Genomic DNA, 20,366 nt, shown 5'->3' with positions numbered 1-20,366 from the left:
TGAAAACACAGAATCCTACTTATTGCTCCACGTGCTTAATTACATCACTTTTGTTCTGAGCTGACTTCGCCATGGGCTTTGAACGGGGCACCTGGCTGACACCCGGGAGACAGCCCAGTTTCAAAACAAATGCAATCAACTTTACTGTTCATTTGAGAAGGCTGCTGCTCCCTCCCGCTTTCGCCTCAAATATATGTAAATAGACCATAAATGTCTGATTTTGTTTTCTTGGAAAGCTGAGTGCTATTATATGATGCAATATTAGTAATTGTTGCATTTACAACTTATCTAAGTCCTATCAACTGATTTGAACTAGAGTGTGGCTGTGGATTGACTGCATTATTTAAATGGACGTTGGCATATTGGCACTTAATTTGCTAAATTTATGGAATCATTCCTCTAAAACTGTCTGGCTAACACACATACAGTGCAGATAAATTCTTCACATTCATTGTTTTACACAATATCTTATCACAGCACTGGCAAACCAAACCATGGTCAAACAACTCCCTAATTCCCTGACCAACATGGCTGATCTTTGGACGATCACAAGAAGGTTCAATCCATTCTAGTATTCCAATTCTACGCTCGGTGTACCCCGGGCCAGATTCATCGAATTCGCCCAATGTGCCTCCTTGACATCAAATTACGCCGTAGCAAGGATGCAGCGCATGCGTGGTCTTTCAGTACGTCCAGTAGAGCAGTAAACTAGTTTGACATTTCGCTAAGTTTTGTGAAGGGAACAACAAACGTCTACGCTTATGTTTTTACACGAGTCCGGTCGGAGGAATGAACGAGATTTTAGGTGTGGGTCTTAAAATGGGATTGTTTTTGCACGTTATCGCTGTCAGCCCCTCCGACGCGACATTAGACGAGGTAAGATTTGGACTCAAATCTGCCAGGATGTTTTTGGTTCGGGTCGTGCATGTTGTTTATTTGGGTAGCTAGTAAAGTTGCATATACGACTAGCTACTTTGTGAGGTAGCTAGTTATTAATGTGGCCAGCTGTTACCTATACGTTTGCTGGCTAACTAGTCTCGGTTGGGTATATTGAGTATAACTTTAACTTCTAAGTTCGACCGCTGTAACTAGCTTTAGCTATCTTGCTAGCTAGCTAGTTGTTCAGTCAGCTATTTAGTTGGCATGACAGGCACTTAGCCATATTGCTAGCTAGCGTTGACAGAAATCGACAAAGTATGTGCTGCTTTAGTAACTACTAACGTTAGCTACATGGCTACTGTTGGTCACTAACCTTAATAACCTGAGTGTTAAGCAAACTTCTCTAGCCGCACCCATTGACAGCTGTCTAATTAAATCTTTGACAGTTATCAAATATCTGGCCACGTACTAGCACAGCATTATCATCCTACTAGCCAACAAGTCAGTAGCTGTCTTATTAAAAACAATGATTAGTTGATGTTTTGTTATATATTTGCATCGAAACTGAAACTGCAAGTGCTGTTTATAAAAGGGTTGGCTGTTGTAACGAAAATGATGCGCGTGCATCGATGTGATTGGAATCTGTGCGTTAATGATTCTGAACAGCCAGCTAGCGAGTAACAACGAGGGGATTCGGTTAATCTGGCACGGGTAGGCGTGTTTTGCACAATGTGAAAGTAGATTGTATTGGTTTTAGAACCGGGCTGCCTCCCGAGCATGAGCCAGGTGCTCCAGTCAAAGCTCACTGTGAAGTCGGCTCAAATAAACGGCTTAATTAAGCACGTGGTGAGATTGCGTTTTACATGCGAAAGTGTTCGCTTTTGATACATATATTTTTTATCTGCCTTCCCAATGAAAACTCGTTTTTAAGTTTAAACATATTTTATGGGAAAGATGTATGTTTCTGGACGATTCACCATGACCGAGCAGCGCAGATTACTATTCCATTTGAGAAATATTCAATTTGCCCGTTCACGTCACCGGCCATAAACCGGTGCCCCGTGGCTCAGCATAATCGAATCCACCCAATCACAAGAAGCTACAATGAAGGGAATCGTGGGTGTCTCGTTTCAGCTCGTGTTGTCTTGTTTTCAGGTGTTTTGACTGATTTCATGTCAATGCTAATATGTACAAAACAATGCTTGCTAGCTAACCAACAACTGTAACGATGTATTTGAGAGAAGTGCTCATTGTGCAAATGCATTTATTTTCCAATTAACATGCCCCACAGTTGCGCACGCGTCGATTTTGTTGCTAAACAACCAACCTGTCTGTACTGTAATTCACTTTATGGAATACACTGAAATTGTTGACGGGGATTCATCATCGTTCATGTCCCTGTAGTCATTAATACAAGAGGTTATCAGTGAAACAGATTAGCTATCGCTGGTCTTAATTCGCAGGTTGACGTTTATTGGGATGAGGCAGAACTGAGCTATTTCCGCTAGATGGGCCATCTGCAAAGGCAAAATTGTAAAACTTCCTGAAAACAAAAATGTGTATGACTTTGTGGCAGTGCCAGCTAGTTACCACTCTGCAGAGCTGCCTCCAGAACAAGATTCATATCGAAAAACGCTAACCTGCTCTTGTCGTGCTTTCAAGACAACTGGAAATGCTGGGGGGAAAACGAGGTGAAATCATGACGTCAGTGATCTTCAGGTCGGAAAGTCAGAGCTCTAGAAAGATGCCAAGTTGGATGACCATTCAAAAAGATTTTTCCCAGTTGGAGCTCTTTTTTTTTCCCCATTTGTCTTGAACACACTGAAGTTGGACATTTTAGAGTTCCCAATTGTTTTGAACCTGGCTTAAATTCAGTCCGTCATGACACACAAAGTCCCCCCTCCTATACAAGAGCATTGTATGCATTTTGTTATCATTAGATAATGAAAGATATCCCTGCAAAAGGTTCAGATAATTATTACTACCAGTAAAGTTATTTAAGTTATGGCCCATTTTATACAAATAAATTGATATAGAAGCCAATCACAGCACTCCTTTTGGGTAATTCTCACAACTGGCATTCGACCCCAAAAATATTAAATATTCATGTTTATATTTTTCCTATATTCATATAATGTGATTTTTTTTAATTAAAGTACCACTCATATTACAGAGCAGGCGGTAAAGCTTTGACACCAATTTTTCCTTTGTAGTGCAGATGAAACATTATGGAGTCTTACAGAAGGCCTGGGTAATACCAAAATGTCACATGTTCCAACTTCAATTCATTATTTCTCAATTATGCTTTAAGATAAAATGTCAAATATACACTGATGGTACAAAATATGAAAACACCTTCCTAATATTGAGTTGCGCACCCCTCCCCCCCTCCTTTTCCCTCAGCACAGCCTCAGTTCGTCAGGGCATGGACTCTACAAGGTGTCAAAAGCGTTCCACAGGGATGCTGGCCCATGTTGACTCCAATGCTTCCCACAGTTGTGAAGTTGGCTGGATGTCCTTGATACACACAGGAAACTGTTGAGTGAGAAAAAAATGTAGCATTGTTGCAGTTCTTGACACAAACCGGTGCGCCTGGCACCTACTACCACACCCCGTTCAAAGGCACTTAAATCTTTTGTCTTGCCCGTTCACCCTCTGAATGGCACACATACACAATCCATGTCTCATGTCTCCCGGCTTAAAAGTCCTTCAACCTGTCTCCTCCCATTTTATCGACACTGATTTGAAGTGGATTTAACAAGTGGCATCCAATAAGAGATCATAGCTTTCACCTGGATTCACCTGGTCAGTCTGTCATGGAAAGTGTTCTTAGTGTTTTGTATAGTCATCTATATCAACAATCCTTCCTCTAAAGGACCCTTCTATGGATAACATTTTGTGAAAATCAAAAAATCATGGTCCTGTTTTCTGAGGAATCACCCACAAGTCTAAAGTTCATTTAACAATGTTTTTCTTTATTTCTAGGAAGGGGGCTACAGCCCCTCGCAGATATCTGAACGTTCTCCCTGTTTGCTGCTACATCATTGAGACTTTCATTTTGTATCTGGCATCTTGCCTTAGTTCTGGGTGACTGAATATGGTCACCAGTTGCTGAGTGGAGGAGCCAATGTTAATCCCAATGTCTTGTTTAACCTCTGGATTTGTCAAGTTCTGTTTGAGCGAAATATTGAGTGACACAATACATTGTCCTACTTGGTTTTGGCCTAGGCCTACATCAGTGACCCTCATTTTTCAAACTCCCAAACTGACCAGGTATCAAACCCAGGTTGTCCGTACATTGCATTTCAAGACTGCATTAGCCCCCTGTGCTACAGCTTAGACGTGTAGCCTAATATCTGTCTGCAAAGACAAGACTTCAGATCTCTTACAAGGTGGTTACTCTTCACGTGGGAGTGTTGTTGGCAAACCATTAACCACAAATAGGCTAGTTTCCTGAGCACGTCCTCTTTTCCCTTTGAAAAGTAGTGCTGAATGTGTGTGGTGGGCGAGAATGTTGTTTTTGTTGTCACCACTGTTCTGTTCAGCACGAACTGTCCAACCTTGAACTTTCTTCAGAACATATCTCTTCTAGAACACTGTTGCTGTACAGTCCCCTTGCCAGTCAGCTCTGTGTCAGTATTGAATCTGCAAAATAGGAAGTGAACTATGCCAGGGTTCTACACTAACTTTTTCCAGCTACCACCTTTTTCAGTTGGTGGCACCAGCACACGATTTAGTCACACCAAACTTTGAAAAAAAAAAGATAATGGACAATGAATGACCTGGCCGGTGTCCCATAATGACTGCGTTCTGTACAGAACCAGGCTAAAAATGACTAGTCATCTTTTAAATTAGTATGCCCTTGTTCTTTGATGTAGATAGATTTTACTGTAACAGCAAAGAAAAGAGACTTAAAATATAATGCTAAATGTATTTATTGCAGATTTCAAAGTGGCATGTGTTCTGTGAAATCATCTAGTGGGCAGAATTTGGAAAAACGATACTTTAAACTGTTCCAAAACCATATCACGGCAAAAAAAGTACATTTGATGTTCAAAATCCACAATTCTTTAAACATATTTGCGGACCATTGTTGAGAGAATTTTTGAAATGTAGATTTTTGTGAAGTTACCCTTTTAATTCAGGTGCTTACCAGCCAGCCAGTTGTGTTTGGCTAGCTGTGTTTCTGCAGCGCACTTGTGATGTTTTCAAAACAAATGGCCACTGGATTGATGCAAATAATCATGATTCTGCCAAGAAGGCATAGGCTACTTTGTAGTTAGCTTTTAATTGTCTTTCCATCTACCGTAAATTCGGGACTATAAGCCGCAACTTTTTTCCCAGGCTTTGAACCTCGCGGCTTAAACAATGACGCGGCTAATATATGGATTTTTCCCGCTTTCAATTTATTTTTTCTAAAAAAAACACATTCTGTGAAGTGCTCAGTTTTTTGGCAGCATGAAGCTTTCGTTAACCCGTTCGGCAATTTCATTGGTCTAAGGTCAAACAACTTTTTTGTTTACGGTTTAGATTAAATCGAGCGCTCTCAAACTTCCCATCATTCTGATTACGGTAGTCATTTTGTCACCCTTATCATGGCAAAGACACAGAGAAATGCATATGATGCAGCTTTCAACTTGAAGGCGATTGATCTGGCTGTTGGAAAAGGAAATAGAGCTCCTGCACGGGAGCTTGGTCTTAATGAGTCAATGATAAGACGTTGGAAACAGCAGCGTGAGGAATTGACTCAGTGCAAAAAGACAACTAAAGCTTACTGCTAATTTTTTATTTTTTGTTGCAAGCCATGTTTCGTTAAAGCCTATTTATTTTTGTTACAAGCCGTGTTTCGTTAAAGCCTGTGTAAAGTTAATTTGTCTCAATGTACCGGTAGGCACCTGCGGCTTATAGACGTGCGGCTTATTTATGTTCAAAATAATATATATTTTTAAATTCAGTGGGTGCAGTTTATATTCAGGTGCGCTTAATAGTCCGGAAATTACGGTACTCGAAAAACAGTAAGGGCATCATTAGCATCGCTAACGGCTACATAAAGTGGTAGACATATAGGTCCTACACGTACCACACACAGCAGGGCTAGACATTCAGGTAAATTTGCCAGTGGAACACCGGCCCAATGCCAACTGAAAGCTACTGACCCAAATTAGAGAAATACCGACACGGGTCAAGATCTGACAGGAAATCGAATGTTAAGTGCATAATTTCAATAGCAGCTGATTTTCATTCATTTTTGGCCTGAGCAAGTAGCCTATACAGGGTTCATACAGACAAATTCAAGGACTTTTTCCAAGCACTTAAAGCTGCAATATGTAATAGAAATATGAGTCAAAGATCCCTCATTGAAAGCAAGTCTAAGAAGCGTTAGATCGGTTCTATGTGCGCTATTTCTTTGCTTCCCGTTTTAAGTTTTGTTCTTGTCTCTTTTACTTTCAGTTTTGTACACCAGCTTGAAACAGCTGAAAATATATTTTTGGTTATGTAAAATATTTTTCACAATGGTTTAGAATGTACAAGATTTCTCTACACTATACTTCTGTCACATAAACTGAATTTAGGTGAACTGTTAGAATTTTAGCAACCAGGACATGCCAGAGTGATTTCTACGTAGTGCATCTTTAAATAAGAAATGTCAAGGACCTACATTTTATATTTGTTGTAATGGTATGTAGAACATTTTTTGTGCAATACCACTTTTTTAAGAATGATGAATTTATTTAAAGGCCTTATGCATTGACATTTGGATTATTTTTACCTTCTAAAATATGTCAAAATAATGTGGTTTTTGCCTGACTAAATAGACATGTTCCCGACACACACGCTAATGAAGTCTGGCTTAAATCAACTACCATAACTTCAATGACTTTTCAAGGACCAAAGAGCATAGACATAGGGCTCTCCAACTCTGTTCCTGGAGAGCTACTGTAGATTTTCACTCCAATTCTGTTCCCGGAGAGCTACTGTAGATTTTCACTCCAACTCTGTTCCTGGAGAGCTACTGTAGATTTTCACTCCAACCCTAATCTACCGCACCTGATTGGAATAATTAGCTGGTTGATTAACTGAATCTGGTGAGTTACCTGGAATTGGAGTGAAAACATATAGAAGGGTAGCTCTCCAGGAACAGGGTTGGAGTGAAAACCTATAGGAGAGTAGCTCTCCAGGAACAGGGTTGGAGAGTCTTGCGCTAGAGGAAATATTCAACCAAGACTTTGAACTTTTTAAATGCCTGGTTTGCATACCCATTCTTGCCTTAGCATTCACTGGTAGATATCATAACTTGGAACATCTATCTTACTGCTTTCCTACCCCTACCGCTGTCGGTCTTGGCTCCACGCAACGACCAGCAATTTGAGCTCCGCAAGCTCTCTGCCCGACAGATTATCTATGGGTTATATGTGTGCAGCGTGTGTGTGGTAAATAATCAACATATCGAACAAACAGCTTCGGAAATCCATCTGTTTTTTTATATAGATCAATTATATAGCCTAGATCAAAATAGCATTATAAAAAAAGAATCACTGGCCCAAGCAAGCCACTGAGAGGGCTTCCTAATCCTCCCCTGTATGTCAAGCCCTGATACACAGACTGGGGCATTCCTGTGCCATTGTTGCCTCTTCAGAAAGTTATATTTTTGGTCAACTGCACATTACTGTTTGAATAAATCATGATGATAAAAAAAAATCTAATAGTGAACCTAATACTAACGTTACCAGGTAAAAAAAAACATCTCCAATTGTTTTGGTCGCAGTAGCGAACCCTGTATGCAAAATGTCAGACTGCAAAAGAATGCTTTGCTGGTTGAGACTTCTTTGCCTGTCATGTAGCTTACGTGAGCAATCCATGATTATATTGCAGGCCTAAGAAAGATGCACTTAGATTTTCTTTTTCATTCAAGACATTTTGTAGTTTTTAGCGATGGGCCTACTAAGAATTTGAAACTAACATGCTTCTTTGCATGAAAATGTAGAGATCCTCCATAAATAATTTAGCTTAGACACTAGTATACAGCATCAATAGTCTGTCAGTATGGCAGGCTTTGTGCATATTCATGCCAGATCAAATGCTATATCATATGCACACGGTCAAGAATCCACTTAGCTACTTTTTAGCAGCTGTCCAAGAGAAAAAAATGTTCTGATAGTGAAGCAGTGACGCTGGACTGTTCTTGTATGTCTGGTTGTTTCAGCACCTTCTCATTATGGTCGGTTTTACGTTTAATTAATCTCTATTATGCCTGTAGGCTCTGGCAGAGTTAGTAACACAATCCACCCGTCCCTAATCTTCTACTGTAGTACGAGAAGGGACGGTTGTTCCATCCTGCAGCAGCCTATTGTCGAAGGCTGAGAGACTGAGGAATCTTGTCTGTCCAGATTCTTTGTTGGGTCAATGTCTTGTCTGATACGTCTCCTAGGCGATAGAAAATTCAGACGCCCAAAAAAACGTAACTCTTCATCGCTTAACCTAGGCCTTTTCATCGCTTAACCTAGGCTTTTTCATCGCTTAACCTAGGCTTAGGCAATTTGTTGTCCAAATAGTATTCTTACATGGATTTGGCTTTAGTTTTTGTTTCTAGGCCTAGCCTATCGTGCTAGCTGGAATGGATCCAACATCCTAGCACAAATACAACAAGTAACAAAAACATCACGTTATACAGTATAGGTCATAGGCCTAAGGGTTATATCTTTGCACTTTGGTTCTCGACAACAGCCCCGAGGCTGGGAGCCAGGGAGTTCTTGATCTCCTCTAAAGCCAAGGGTCTCTGACCCGAGACTATTGTGTAATCTCCTCAGTGCAAGTTATTTCAGAACTGGAAATGCCTCCAAACCAAACAGTAGCCTAGTTTCTCTGCAGTTTGTTTTGTGATGGGCTTATGCCATGTCATACAATGTAGTTGTATGGTGTAAACTATTTGTGGGAGGTTGTTAAAAAGATACACTGCAGAAATGCTCCAGGCTTGCCTAGTGGAAATGCATTGTGTGTGTGAAGTTGATCTGTGGCTGGGTTTCACTATTCCTGTGTTATAACTGTCCTCACACGGACACACACTCCGCCTGCCGTTTTGAATACAGAGGGTGCTCCACTCTTCATTACCATGCAGTCCTCTACTCTGGCTGGCAGCTCACACTCCACTGCCGCTTGGACATTTCCTTAGAGAAATCCTTGTCCCCTATTTTGCTTGGTGTGTGTGTGTGTGTGTGTGTGCACTTTCTCTTCTTTCATCTGTGGACTGGAAGGATAACGACCCTTGAGTTGAAAGGACTTGCGTTCCTTGGGATTTAAGAATTTTGGACCGCTATGCCTCTCCAGCTGGAAAGGAAACGGGTATAGAAAACATTGGCTAACATTTCTCCTCAGGATTTAATAGATAATCTGATCTTGAAGATAATGTGTAGCCTGGTAGGGGTTGCCTGCTAAATCAATATACAATCTGAAGCAGTTTTTGATTAGAGGCTTCCTTGGCTGTCTTCCTTGTCTGGTTTCTGTTTTTTAGTTAATTCTTTATCAACGGCTATTCCTGCTGTCCCCTTGGAAAGTACAAACTGATTGATTGAAGGATAACGTGTGTATTGACACTGAATTTAAGTGTGTCTTTGCTCTATCAGGTTCAAAGCTTATGATGTAGGCTAACAGGCTAGTTCCTGTTTGACTGGAGGCATATTTAGGCCGTCATCTACGCAAACAGAAGCAGCTTGTCTCTGTACATTGTGTTTCTCTTGACTGGACTAACTTGGTGTGTTTGTTCCAGGGTGGGACATGTCTGTCCACTCTGTTGTATGAGTCTACAGCTTGTGGTGCGTGCCCAGGTGTTCCACGTTATAATCCAAGTAATGAGTGATAAGGAAATCTGAGCCGTGGACATTCTAGCAGCTTAGCACCCATGTATAAGAGGGATGATTGAGAGGTTCAATACTACCACTTATGTCTGGACCTAGTTCTTCCAGACCCTATAGGCTACATTCAACACTAGTAATCAGTTATTGATCTATTTTTTTTTTTTTTTAAAGACTTATTTCATTATTTCATTATTTATTTTATTCTGGTCAGCTACAGTATCTGTGAGTGCTGATAAAGTGACCTTGCCTAAACCCTAGAGGGCAACATGTAAATATGAGTGATCACTAGCCTATCAACCGTCTGAACATCTTGATATAGGCTATACTAACTAGTTTTTAATCAGTTGTTTGATGAATAAATGTATTTGTTATTCAGGTCCCATACAGTATCTGTGAGTGTAGTACTCAGGTGACCTAGGTCTAATCCCCAGAGCAATTTCTGCAGAGATAAACATTTGTAGAATATTTACATGGAGTAGCTCAACTGCTGTATGTTGTGATCTTACAGTTGATGTTTCAGTCAGTGTTCCATAATGTTATCATGAGTTGAAGGTGCTACACACAGGCTTTATTTCTGCATTGGAATTTCAGAAGGTGCGTGTGTGTGTGTGTGCAGTAATAGTGGAATGATAGTGTTTCACAGTATTACTTACCCGCCAGTGTTGTGATTAGCTGTGATATTCACCCATTGATTTCTCCCGCGGAGTGACATCAATTGTCAAAATAGGAAAGCTGTTTTGACTTTGTGGCTGTGTTATTTAGTGGAAATGGAGTCAAGTGTCCAATGTAGAAGTCACTATTTTCCTGGTTGCTAAAATTCTACACTGTTCTCTCTATTTCAGTTTGTGAGAAAACAAGCACTGAAAAGTGTAGGGAATGTACAATCTAAATCACTTTGAAATATATTTTCAACAACAAAATATATACACTGAAGAAAAATATGAACACGACATGTAAAGTATTAATCCCATGTTTCATGAGTTGAAATTAGAGCCCAGAAATGTTCCATATACACAAAAAGCTTATTTCTCTAACATTTTGTGCACAAATGTGTTTACATGCCTGTTAGTGAGCGTTTCTCCTTTAACAATATAACCCATCCACCTGACAGGTGTGGCATATCAAGAAGCTGATTAAACAGCATGATCATTACACAGGTGCACCTTGTGCTGGGGACAATAAAACGGCACTCTAAAATGTGCAGTTTTGTCACACAACACAAAGCCACAGATGTCTGAAGTTTTGAGGGAGTGTGCAAGTGGCATGCTAACTGCAGGCATGTCCACCAGAGCTGTTGCCAAATAATTTAATGTTCATTTCTCTACCAGAAGTCACCTCCAATGTTGTTTTAGAGAATTAGGCAGTATGTCCAACTAGCCTCACAACTGCAGATTACTTGTATAGTGTTGTGTGGGCAAATGGTTTTCTGATGTCAACGTTGTGAACAGAGTTCCCCATGGTGGGGTTATGGTATGGGCAGGCATAAGCTACGGACAACCAACACTTGCATTTCATCGATGGCAATTTAATAGCACACAGATACCGTGTTTCAGCATGATAATGCATGGCCCCATGTCGCAAGGATCTGTACACAATTCCTGGAAGCTGAAAATGTCGTAGTTCTTCCATGGCCTGCATATTCACCAGACATGTCACCCTTTGAGCACGTTTGGGATGCTCTGGATCAACGTGTACGACCGCTTGTTCCAGTTCCCGCCAATATGTATCAATGTTCCCGCCAATATGTAGCTTCCCTGTGGCTCAGTTGGTAGAGCATGGTGTTTGCAACGCCAGGGCTGTGGGTTCGATTCCCACGGGGGGCCAGTACAAAAAAAAAAAAAAATAATAAAAAAAAAAAAATGCATGGTATGAAATGTATGCATTCACTACTGTAAGTCGCTCTGGATAAGAGTGTCTGCTAAATGACTAAAATGTAAATGCAATGTCGCACAGCCATTGAAGAAGAGTGGGACAACATTCCACAGGCCACAATCAACAGCCTGGTCAACTCTATGTGAAGGAGATGACTCACTGCATGAGGCAAATGGTCACAAACAGCACATACTGACTTTTTAATGCAGTCCCTACTTTTTTTTTTGTTATCTGTGACTAACCGATGCATATCTGTATTCCCAGTCATGTGAAATCCATAGATTAGGGCGTAGTGAATCTTATTTGAATTGACTGATTTCCTCATATGAACTGTAATTTCGTAAAATCTTTGACCTTTTAGCATGTTGTGAATTATTATTATTTTTTTTTAATATATATATTTTTTGTTGTTGTTCAGTATAGTTTTTCCAACTGTTTGCAGCTGGTGGACCAAAAGTAAAAGGCTCGAGCGCGAGTCCCTGCCATGTTACAGGAAAAGGGGATGAGGGGGAGATTTGTTTTGAATGCAGCCTAGTGATGTTGCGATACACCTAGCTTCCACATAGGGAAGGAATTCTGAGGAATTCTAGGGGTAGCATCTTTTATTAAGATGCTGACTAACAAAAATGAACATCAGTATTTGAGTGGCGGGTGCTGGGTCATATTCACTAGGCAACAGACGGAAGAAAACAGACTGAAACGGCAAGAGACTACCTGGGCTTGTCCGATATGAAATGCTTATTTCCGTTGTCCATTGCAAAGGTTTCGCTACGTTGTGACTTAATGAACACGACCCAGGTGGTGGATATACGGTTTTACACTCCTGTTATTGACTTGTCTCTTCTTGTCTTCCAGAGCCTACTGCACTGTGAGGGGCTGAACAACCAGAGCTACGTCTGTGAATCAGGACACTGCTGTGGGGAGTCAGAGTGCTGCAGTTACTACTATGAACTCTGGTGTAAGCACTCTCTATCTCTCTCTCTCTCTATGCTACGCTATCACACACGCCCACACACATGCTCTCTCAGTTTCATTCTCCTGCTCTGAAATATATTTGCATTTTAGTCATACAGCAGTGCACCCTCACATTCACCTGTACACGTGAACAGTGGTGGAGAAAGTACCCAGTACATGTTCTGAATGCACACCGCACATTTTTCAAAAAGGCAGATCAGTTCTGACACTGGTTTAAAGCTTATTTACTGAACTAGGACCTTCCTCCCCATCCCAGGAGTTAGGTCCTCTGCATATCACTTCCTCCTCCTCCCCATCCCAGGAGTTAGGTCCTCTGCATATCACTTCCTCCTCCTCCCCATCCCAGGAGTTAGGTCCTCTGCATATCACTTCCTCCTCCTCCCCATCCCAGGAGTTAGGTCCTCTGCATATCACTTCCTCCTCCCCATCCCAGGAGTTAGGTCCTCTGCATATCACTTCCTCCTCCTCCCCATCCCAGGAGTTAGGTCCTCTGCATATCACTTCTTCCTCCTCCCCATCCCAGGAGTTAGGTCCTCTGCATATCACTTCCTCCTCCCCCATCCCAGGAGTTAGGTCCTCTGCATATCACTTCCTCCTCCCCCATCCCAGGAGTTAGGTCCTCTGCATATCACTTCCTCCTCCTCCCCATCCCAGGAGTTAGGTCCTCTGCATATCACTTCCTCCTCCTCCCCATCCCAGGAGTTAGGTCCTCTGCATATCACTTCCTCCTCCTCCCTCATGCCAGGAGTTAGGTCCTCTGCATATCACTTCCTCCTCCTCCCTCATCCCAGGAGTTAGGTCCTCTGCATATCACTTCCTTCTCCTCCCCATCCCAGGAGTTAGGTCCTCTGCATATCACTTCCTCCTCCCCCATCCCAGGAGTTAGGTCCTCTGCATATCACTTCCTCCTCCCCCATCCCAGGAGTTAGGTCCTCTGCATATCACTTCCTCCTCCTCCCCCATCCCAGGAGTTAGGTCCTCTGCATATCACTTCCTCCTCCTCCCCATCCCAGGAGTTAGGTCCTCTGCATATCACTTCCTCCTCCTCCCCATCCCAGGAGTTAGGTCCTCTGCATATCACTTCCTCCTCCCCCATCCCAGGAGTTAGGTCCTCTGCATATCACTTCCTCCTCCTCCCCATCCCAGGAGTTAGGTCCTCTGCATATCACTTCCTCCTCCTCCCCATCCCAGGAGTTAGGTCCTCTGCATATCACTTCTTCCTCCTCCCCATCCCAGGAGTTAGGTCCTCTGCATATCACTTCCTCCCCATCCCAGGAGTTAGGTCCTCTGCATATCACTTCTTCCTCCTCCCCATCCCAGGAGTTAGGTCCTTTGCATATCACTTCCTCCCCATCCCAGGAGTTAGGTCCTCTGCATATCACTTCTTCCTCCTCCCCATCCCAGGAGTTAGGTCCTCTGCATATCACTTCCTCCCCATCCCAGGAGTTAGGTCCTCTGCATATCACTTCCTCCCCATCCCAGGAGTTAGGTCCTCTGCATATCACTTCCTCCTCCTCCCCATCCCAGGAGTTAGGTCCTCTGCATATCACTTCCTCCTCCTCCCTCATCCCAGGAGTTAGGTCCTCTGCATATCACTTCCTCCCCATCCCAGGAGTTAGGTCCTCTGCATATCACTTCCTCCCCATCCCAGGAGTTAGGTCCTCTGCATATCACTTCCTCCCCATCCCAGGAGTTAGGTCCTCTGCATATCACTTCCTCCTCCTCCCTCATCCCAGGAGTTAGGTCCTCTGCATATCACTTCCTCCCCATCCCAGGAGTTAGGTCCTCTGCATATCACTTCCTCCCCATCCCAGGAGTTAGGTCCTCTGCATATCACTTCCTCCTCCTCCCTCATCCCAGGAGTTAGGTCCTCTGCATATCACTTCCTCCTCCTCCCTCATCCCAGGAGTTAGGTCCTCTGCATATCACTTCCTCCCCATCCCAGGAGTTAGGTCCTCTGCATATCACTTCCTCCCCATCCCAGGAGTTAGGTCCTCTGCATATCACTTCCTCCCCATCCCAGGAGTTAGGTCCTCTGCATATCTCTTGTGGTGCACTATATCTCTCTATTGCATTCACTAGCAATTTGTCATTACTGGCATTCACTGTACAGGCACTAGATTTTTACAGTAGTAATGTACTGTAGCTCTCTGTTACTTTCAAAAACAATTTGTCACTCCTTCCATTCAGCAGTACTTTTACAGTAGTTTCACCATAGAGATATGAATAACACGTATTAACATATGTCTATGTTTCACAGTCTTTCTACTGTGTCTCTGTCTCCGGCAGGGTTCTGGCTGGTGTGGGTCATCATCTTCATCCTGAGCTGCTGCTGCGTGTGTCACCACCGGCGCACCAAGCACCGGCTGCAGCAGCAGCAGCGCCAGCACGAGATCAACCTCATCGCCTACCGCGAGGCGCACAACTACACCTCCGTTCCGTTCTTCTTCAGTAAGAGTCCCGCCTATCAGAGCTCCCGTGTGGCACGGCGCGACACCCACAACGCGAGAGAGCGCCGTGTTCTGTACACAGCGTCAGACCGGTGGTAGTCCATCATTGATGTCGTTAACATCATATTGCGTTATTGGACGGTGTGCTGCCCGTATTAACTATGGCATGGTGTGATACAGCTTAGGAGGAGCTGCGCAGATGCACAGCGTTATGCTGGTAGTAGTCAACAACATGGCATTATTGCGCAATGCCCTTCTACTTCAGTCCCATCTTTACCGTGGCGCAATGAAACACGAGAGCACTAAAGCTTCATACATACTCCACTTCAGTCTCAGTAGTTCTCTCCTTCTGCCTTTCTGTCTGACTACATTGCATTGTTATTCCCCAGTGCTGAAGCTTACTCAAACATTGCACCTTGGGTGAATTTTTTGTGGTTATCCCTCTCAGCTAGGGGGGATATTTCTCAATGGCAATTATTGCATCAAACTGAGAGTTTAGTCACTGCCTGGCAGCGCTACCTTGACTCAACTCCAGTCCTTTGTTTGAACTAGGTGTTGCGGTTTTGTTTTGGTGTGGGATGAAACACAGCCCTGTTTCATACCCCAGATTGCAGGAACCCTTAACCACCGGGTCTTGGTTTAATGCCAATGTTGCAACATGTTTTCCTTGCAATCATTTTCAGTTAATCCTAACTGTCCTTTGTGTCCCTCTCATCTTCACTTCCAGGGTTTCTTCCAAATTCCCTCCTACCTGACTATGAGGAGGTGGTGAACCGCCCTCCCACCCCTCCCCCTCCCTACAGTGTCTTCCATACAGTCAGCCCCCTGCCCACGGACCCACAGGACGGACTGGGACACTGCCCGGCCATCCAGACCACTCCGGTCCCCCCAGTGTCCGACACCCTCTGCTCCAGGCCGATCCTAGAAGAGCCCCACCGCACTGGGGCTCCCACCATTGGCTACAACAGACACAAGGCAGACAATAAGCCTCAGGAGCCCCAGGATGGTGGACCAGGGCTAGGGCCCCAGGATGGTGGACCAGGGCTAGGGCCCCAGGAGGCCTCTACAGAGGAGCCTAGAAGCCCAGAGAAGAGTTGCAAGGAGCCTCTGTTTCTCGGGGACCTAGGGGGGCCCGAGAGCGGTGCCCAGGAGGACAAAGATAATAGGGGGGCCCTTGGGCGGCGGCGCCGTTTCACGGGTGACTCGGGTATCGAGGTCTGTGTATGTGACCGTGGTGGTAGTACCAGTATTGGGAGCCAGGAGGGCAAGGAGCTGAGGGAGAAGGATAGCCTAATGGGGGAGCAGGAAGGAGGAGACTTCTGCGATGGATGCGGTCACCCCGCTCCGGGAGTAGAAGAGGGGCAGGCCCTAGCCCTGGATGGACCCGAAAGTAGGTCGGAGTGCGGGTCGGCGACAGGGTCCAACTCCCCGCCACCACCCGCCATGACGCAACCCACCCAGCCCCCGGTGTGCCTGCTCCTCCACACCATCAATGAGCTTGAGGGGCCCCCTCACCATGGCAACAGCACAGAGCCCCAGGGCTGAGCTACGCTAAGCTAATCTTTCGAGGAGGGAGAGGGAACCAGGAGTCGGAGTCAAGACTTTAGTGTGTGTGTGTGACTGTCTGAGATCGTGTGTGTGTGTGTGTGTGTGAAGAGTAGGAAGTTGTATTTTATCCCAGAGTCTGGACTTAAAGGCCTGATGTTGATAGCTAAAGCCCCTTTGGCATACTGTAATGGTGGCCTTAACTGCAATGTACAAGGTAACAGTAGGAGAGGTTTGGCCTATCACCAACCTGCCTACAGACTGCTAACGGCATAAATGTCCTCCTTTGTCTGTCTTCACCAAGAGGAGGCGAAAGGAGATTGTGTTAAGACTTGTGCAAGCTGGAGGAGATTGATAGTCTGGTCAGTGGATGCTGACCTGACGTTTGGTGCGACTGCAGTATAGTGTAAATACACACTGGTGCAACTCTAGTCTGGTCCCAGATCAGTTTGTGCTGTCTTGCCAACTCCTATGCTCAGTGTACCAAGCTGGTAAATCATCGCAGCTACTTCCTGTGTCTGTTCACAGGAAGGAACATCCTGGACAAATACACTGAAGCGGTACAGGAACATTGTCAAGCAGTGCAGTGTGGATCGTCATGGCGACGATGTGTGCTTATGTAATGTGATAGTCCCAGTCGGTATGAAATAGAACGTGGTGGCCCTGCCTGCCCGTGGGGAAAACAACACATGGTTACTCTGGTTACCCCATTGGCTCACAGCAAAAACTTGACCTTTTTCCAAAAGCTATTTTCTTGTCTGCTTGTTTTAGTCAATTACAAAACTACATTTTAAGAAAAGTACAACGTGTGTAAAGATTACTATTCAACTTTGCCTGCTCCTGAGTGTTCTCACTACTTAGAAAAATGTAATGTTGTTGGCGCTTCCCTCGTTTTCATGACAGCACTAATGTTAACCGAGTGAGTGCGTGCTAGCTAGCTACCAACCAGAACAGGACTCTCCAACCCTGTTCCTGGAGAGCTATCCTCCTGTAGGTTTTCACTCCCAACCCCAGTTGTAACTAATCTGATTGGGTTTATAGAATCAGGTGTGCTAGATTAGGGTTGGAGTGAACCCACAGGACGGTAGCTCTCCAGGAACAGGATTGGAGAGCCCTGAACCAGAACATTAAGCTAGCCAACGCAAACAAATGGACTAGCTATAAAGCTACAAGTAGTGAGTGGAGTTCCAAACGGACTCTACTAAGCAAGTTAAATGTCTTACCTGTGATAAAATATTTTCCACACACGTAGCTAAAGTGTAGCCTACTTTGACACCGGGTCCCCACAATTTCTCACTCTTCCACACCGAATAGCCTGAAGCCACAGGGCTCTTCTCGCTGGCTCTATTTCCGTAGGTCGAGATTTTTGACCTAGTTACATTTGTAGAACAAAAAATGTACTACGAAGTTGGCTCTTTTACAGTCGGGGTCAATGGGGAAAGAACGTTTGTTTTCCCCAATTGGTGGGCGTTGTCGAGGGCAATTAATTCTTATGACATGAATACTGACTCGGAGTATACTGTACAGGAAGAGCCTGACGCAAAACACTGCGTGAATGTTACTGTTTCGCATAAGACCTTTAGCCTTATGGTTTTTACTCTCCTTACAACCCTGTTTTCACAGAGACCCAAGTGCATTAACACATTTCGTGTGACACAATAATATTTTTATTTTGCACATAAATATATGTAACTAATAATGGAGACAAAGAAATGAATCAAACATAAAAAAAGTTCTATCTGCGAATCCTGTCTTTTTTTCCCCCCTCATTTTTATTATACATTGAATCAGTTAATATTTGTTTTGTAAAGGATGGTTTTCTAATGTGTCGTTGAGATGAATTCTACATGGGTAAAAACACAACACTTACCACATTCAGTAACGGCCTCTATCGGTGTCTAGGACGTGATTGGTTATTCTCAGAGATATTGATTACATGATTGTATTGTGCATCTCTGAGAAACTGTCATGTTTGCGATAGCTCGCAATGATTGTGCATTAGTGAAACTTACAGGTCCGTAGGAGAAACGGGTACAAAAAAACGTTTAGTTACGAGAACCAAGCTATCATAAGTGCTTTTTATAGGCCTATTATGCATTAGGTATAAACAAATAGAATATTCTATAATTGTGGTACAACAAAGGTAAACTATTCTGCATTTTGGACGGATGTCTTTGTCAGCTCGTGTAATGAAATTGTAAAGCTTTTGATCGACATATTGGAAAATTTTGTATTATAATATCATACAAAGCATTTATGAACCAAACTAGCTACTTTTAAATCTGTCATAGCAAATTGTCAGTCTACAATCATTAGCTTTTTAGTTAGTGAATGATTCATTTCTATTTTATTTTAATAAATGACTTACTATTGTTTTGTTGAGTATAGAATTGTTTTACTCTTGAAACATTCAATCTCCTTCAATCACCTTCAATCAATCAAAAGAGTGTGAAGGTGAAGATACAGGGAACTCAATGCACAGATTAAATGACCTATTGAATGAGGTGACAATATTGTATTGTGAATAATGGACATCATGCCAAAGATAGTATGCTGTTTCCACACGGGATGTAAGGTGGTTGTGCACATTTTCAGTCTTTTGTTCGTAAGCCATTTTTATTACAGCAGCGAAATTGACACATGTTCAATAAATGTAAACCAGAAAAACGTTTTGTAATTTTGTGTTCTTTGTTTGTGTTCCACACGTGCTGAATTGATAAATGATTTGAAAGCTGCGTTTTAATCAAATGGACGAGGGAAGGTGAGTTGAAAATCAGTGCTATAAGAAATTATACTATCTCTAACATATGTATAATTTGCTCCGTTAACCCTGCTGTTGTGTTAGTTAATTCTGTGTTGCCGGTCAAATGACCGCCCCATTATAGCTGATTTGTAAATCCATAATAATACATATTTTATCACCTAATGTTGTGTTAGATCTTTTAATCAATTTAAGTTCTTGTGAACATTACCAGTTTTGAACTTCTACTTGCTATTTATGGCCTGTAGGCCTCATTGACCTGAGCTCATACAACTAAGCTTTTTATTACTCAAAAACCAATGTATGGATTATTTTGACTATAACAAATACTCAGATGAAACATATTGTGCTATTTATCACATCAACTGGTGGTAGATTAGTTTCTGGATCACACCAGCCAAATCAAGAGACCCACGTATTCTTTGACGTCTGTCTGGTCTACCTCCTTCCAGTTGTCTTTGTAAATGCGCCTCCCCTCCAACTTGGTCATGTTCATCACTATAGTTTCGATTGACTCTGTCAGGAACAGTTCGAAGCAGGATTTTATGTCATCAACCCGGGATATGGCGTATCTTGTTGGCCCTGGGATCCTCCTGATAACATTTTCAGCCAACAGCCGACCTCTCCTCTCAGGTGGGGATGAAGACCAGGACAAATTCCCATTCTTTGACCAGAATGTAACAACAACCTCAGCAGGGCCTTCTTCCTCATCACTGGATTGTTCCACATCGGTTGTCTCTTGGTCTGGATCATATTCTGTGTTGTCTTCAACTTCTGACACGTCCTCCTCTAATGCATCTTCACTGTCAGTTTCCTGGCCTCTCTCCTCACAAGTGTCATGATCAAATATATGATCAAGAGCCTCACATACAGGATATCGTTTGGTCATTGTGCTGCCACAGAATGAATTGTGAGCAGGGCCTCAAAAAAGCTTTATATGCCAGAGCTGCAAGAAATGTTCTATATATTAATGAAACAATGTTGCGATTGTTTGAGAATGCCGACAGGTGTGGTTCCCGTGGGGGAAAGATT

General features: G+C 43.2%; 1 protein-coding gene and 1 long non-coding RNA gene across 3 annotated transcripts; both read left to right on the top strand.

The window, feature by feature from the left end:
• The first annotated feature begins 650 nt into the window (after window positions 1–650).
• Window positions 651–19,240, top strand: LOC115177597 (WW domain binding protein 1-like). 2 transcript variants are annotated; one of them, XM_029738479.1, is made up of 4 exons: window positions 651–876; window positions 12,459–12,561; window positions 14,868–15,029; window positions 15,756–19,240. In XM_029738479.1, the coding sequence occupies exons 1-4, from the start codon at window positions 790–792 to the stop codon at window positions 16,571–16,573; spliced, it is 1,170 nt and encodes a 389-aa protein (XP_029594339.1). In that variant the 5' UTR covers window positions 651–789; the 3' UTR covers window positions 16,574–19,240. The 2 variants fall into 2 exon arrangements, with proteins under 2 accessions (XP_029594339.1, XP_029594341.1); XM_029738481.1 differs by lacking the exon at window positions 651–876 and adding an exon at window positions 8,832–9,219.
• On the top strand, window positions 13,309–14,744 carry LOC115177598 (uncharacterized). Its single transcript, XR_003872437.1, has 2 exons — window positions 13,309–14,158; window positions 14,198–14,744. It is a non-coding gene; the product is annotated as an uncharacterized LOC115177598 (long non-coding RNA).
• Window positions 19,241–20,366: the final 1,126 nt, after the last annotated feature.

The sequence above is a fragment of the Salmo trutta genome, chromosome 38 (assembly GCF_901001165.1).
Source record: "Salmo trutta chromosome 38, fSalTru1.1, whole genome shotgun sequence".
Taxonomy (NCBI): domain Eukaryota; kingdom Metazoa; phylum Chordata; class Actinopteri; order Salmoniformes; family Salmonidae; genus Salmo; species Salmo trutta.
This window is presented reverse-complemented; position numbering and strand designations above follow the sequence as displayed.

Excerpts from the sequence above, each read along its gene's own strand:
- LOC115177597 (XM_029738479.1), top strand. The coding sequence starts at position 790 with ATGAACGAGATTTTAGGTGTGGGTCTTAAAATGGGATTGTTTTTGCAC. Across the intron at positions 12,562-14,867 it reads TTACTACTATGAACTCTGGT|GGTTCTGGCTGGTGTGGGTC; the intron begins GTAAGCACTCTC and ends TGTCTCCGGCAG. Across the intron at positions 15,030-15,755 it reads CTCCGTTCCGTTCTTCTTCA|GGTTTCTTCCAAATTCCCTC; the intron begins GTAAGAGTCCCG and ends CTTCACTTCCAG.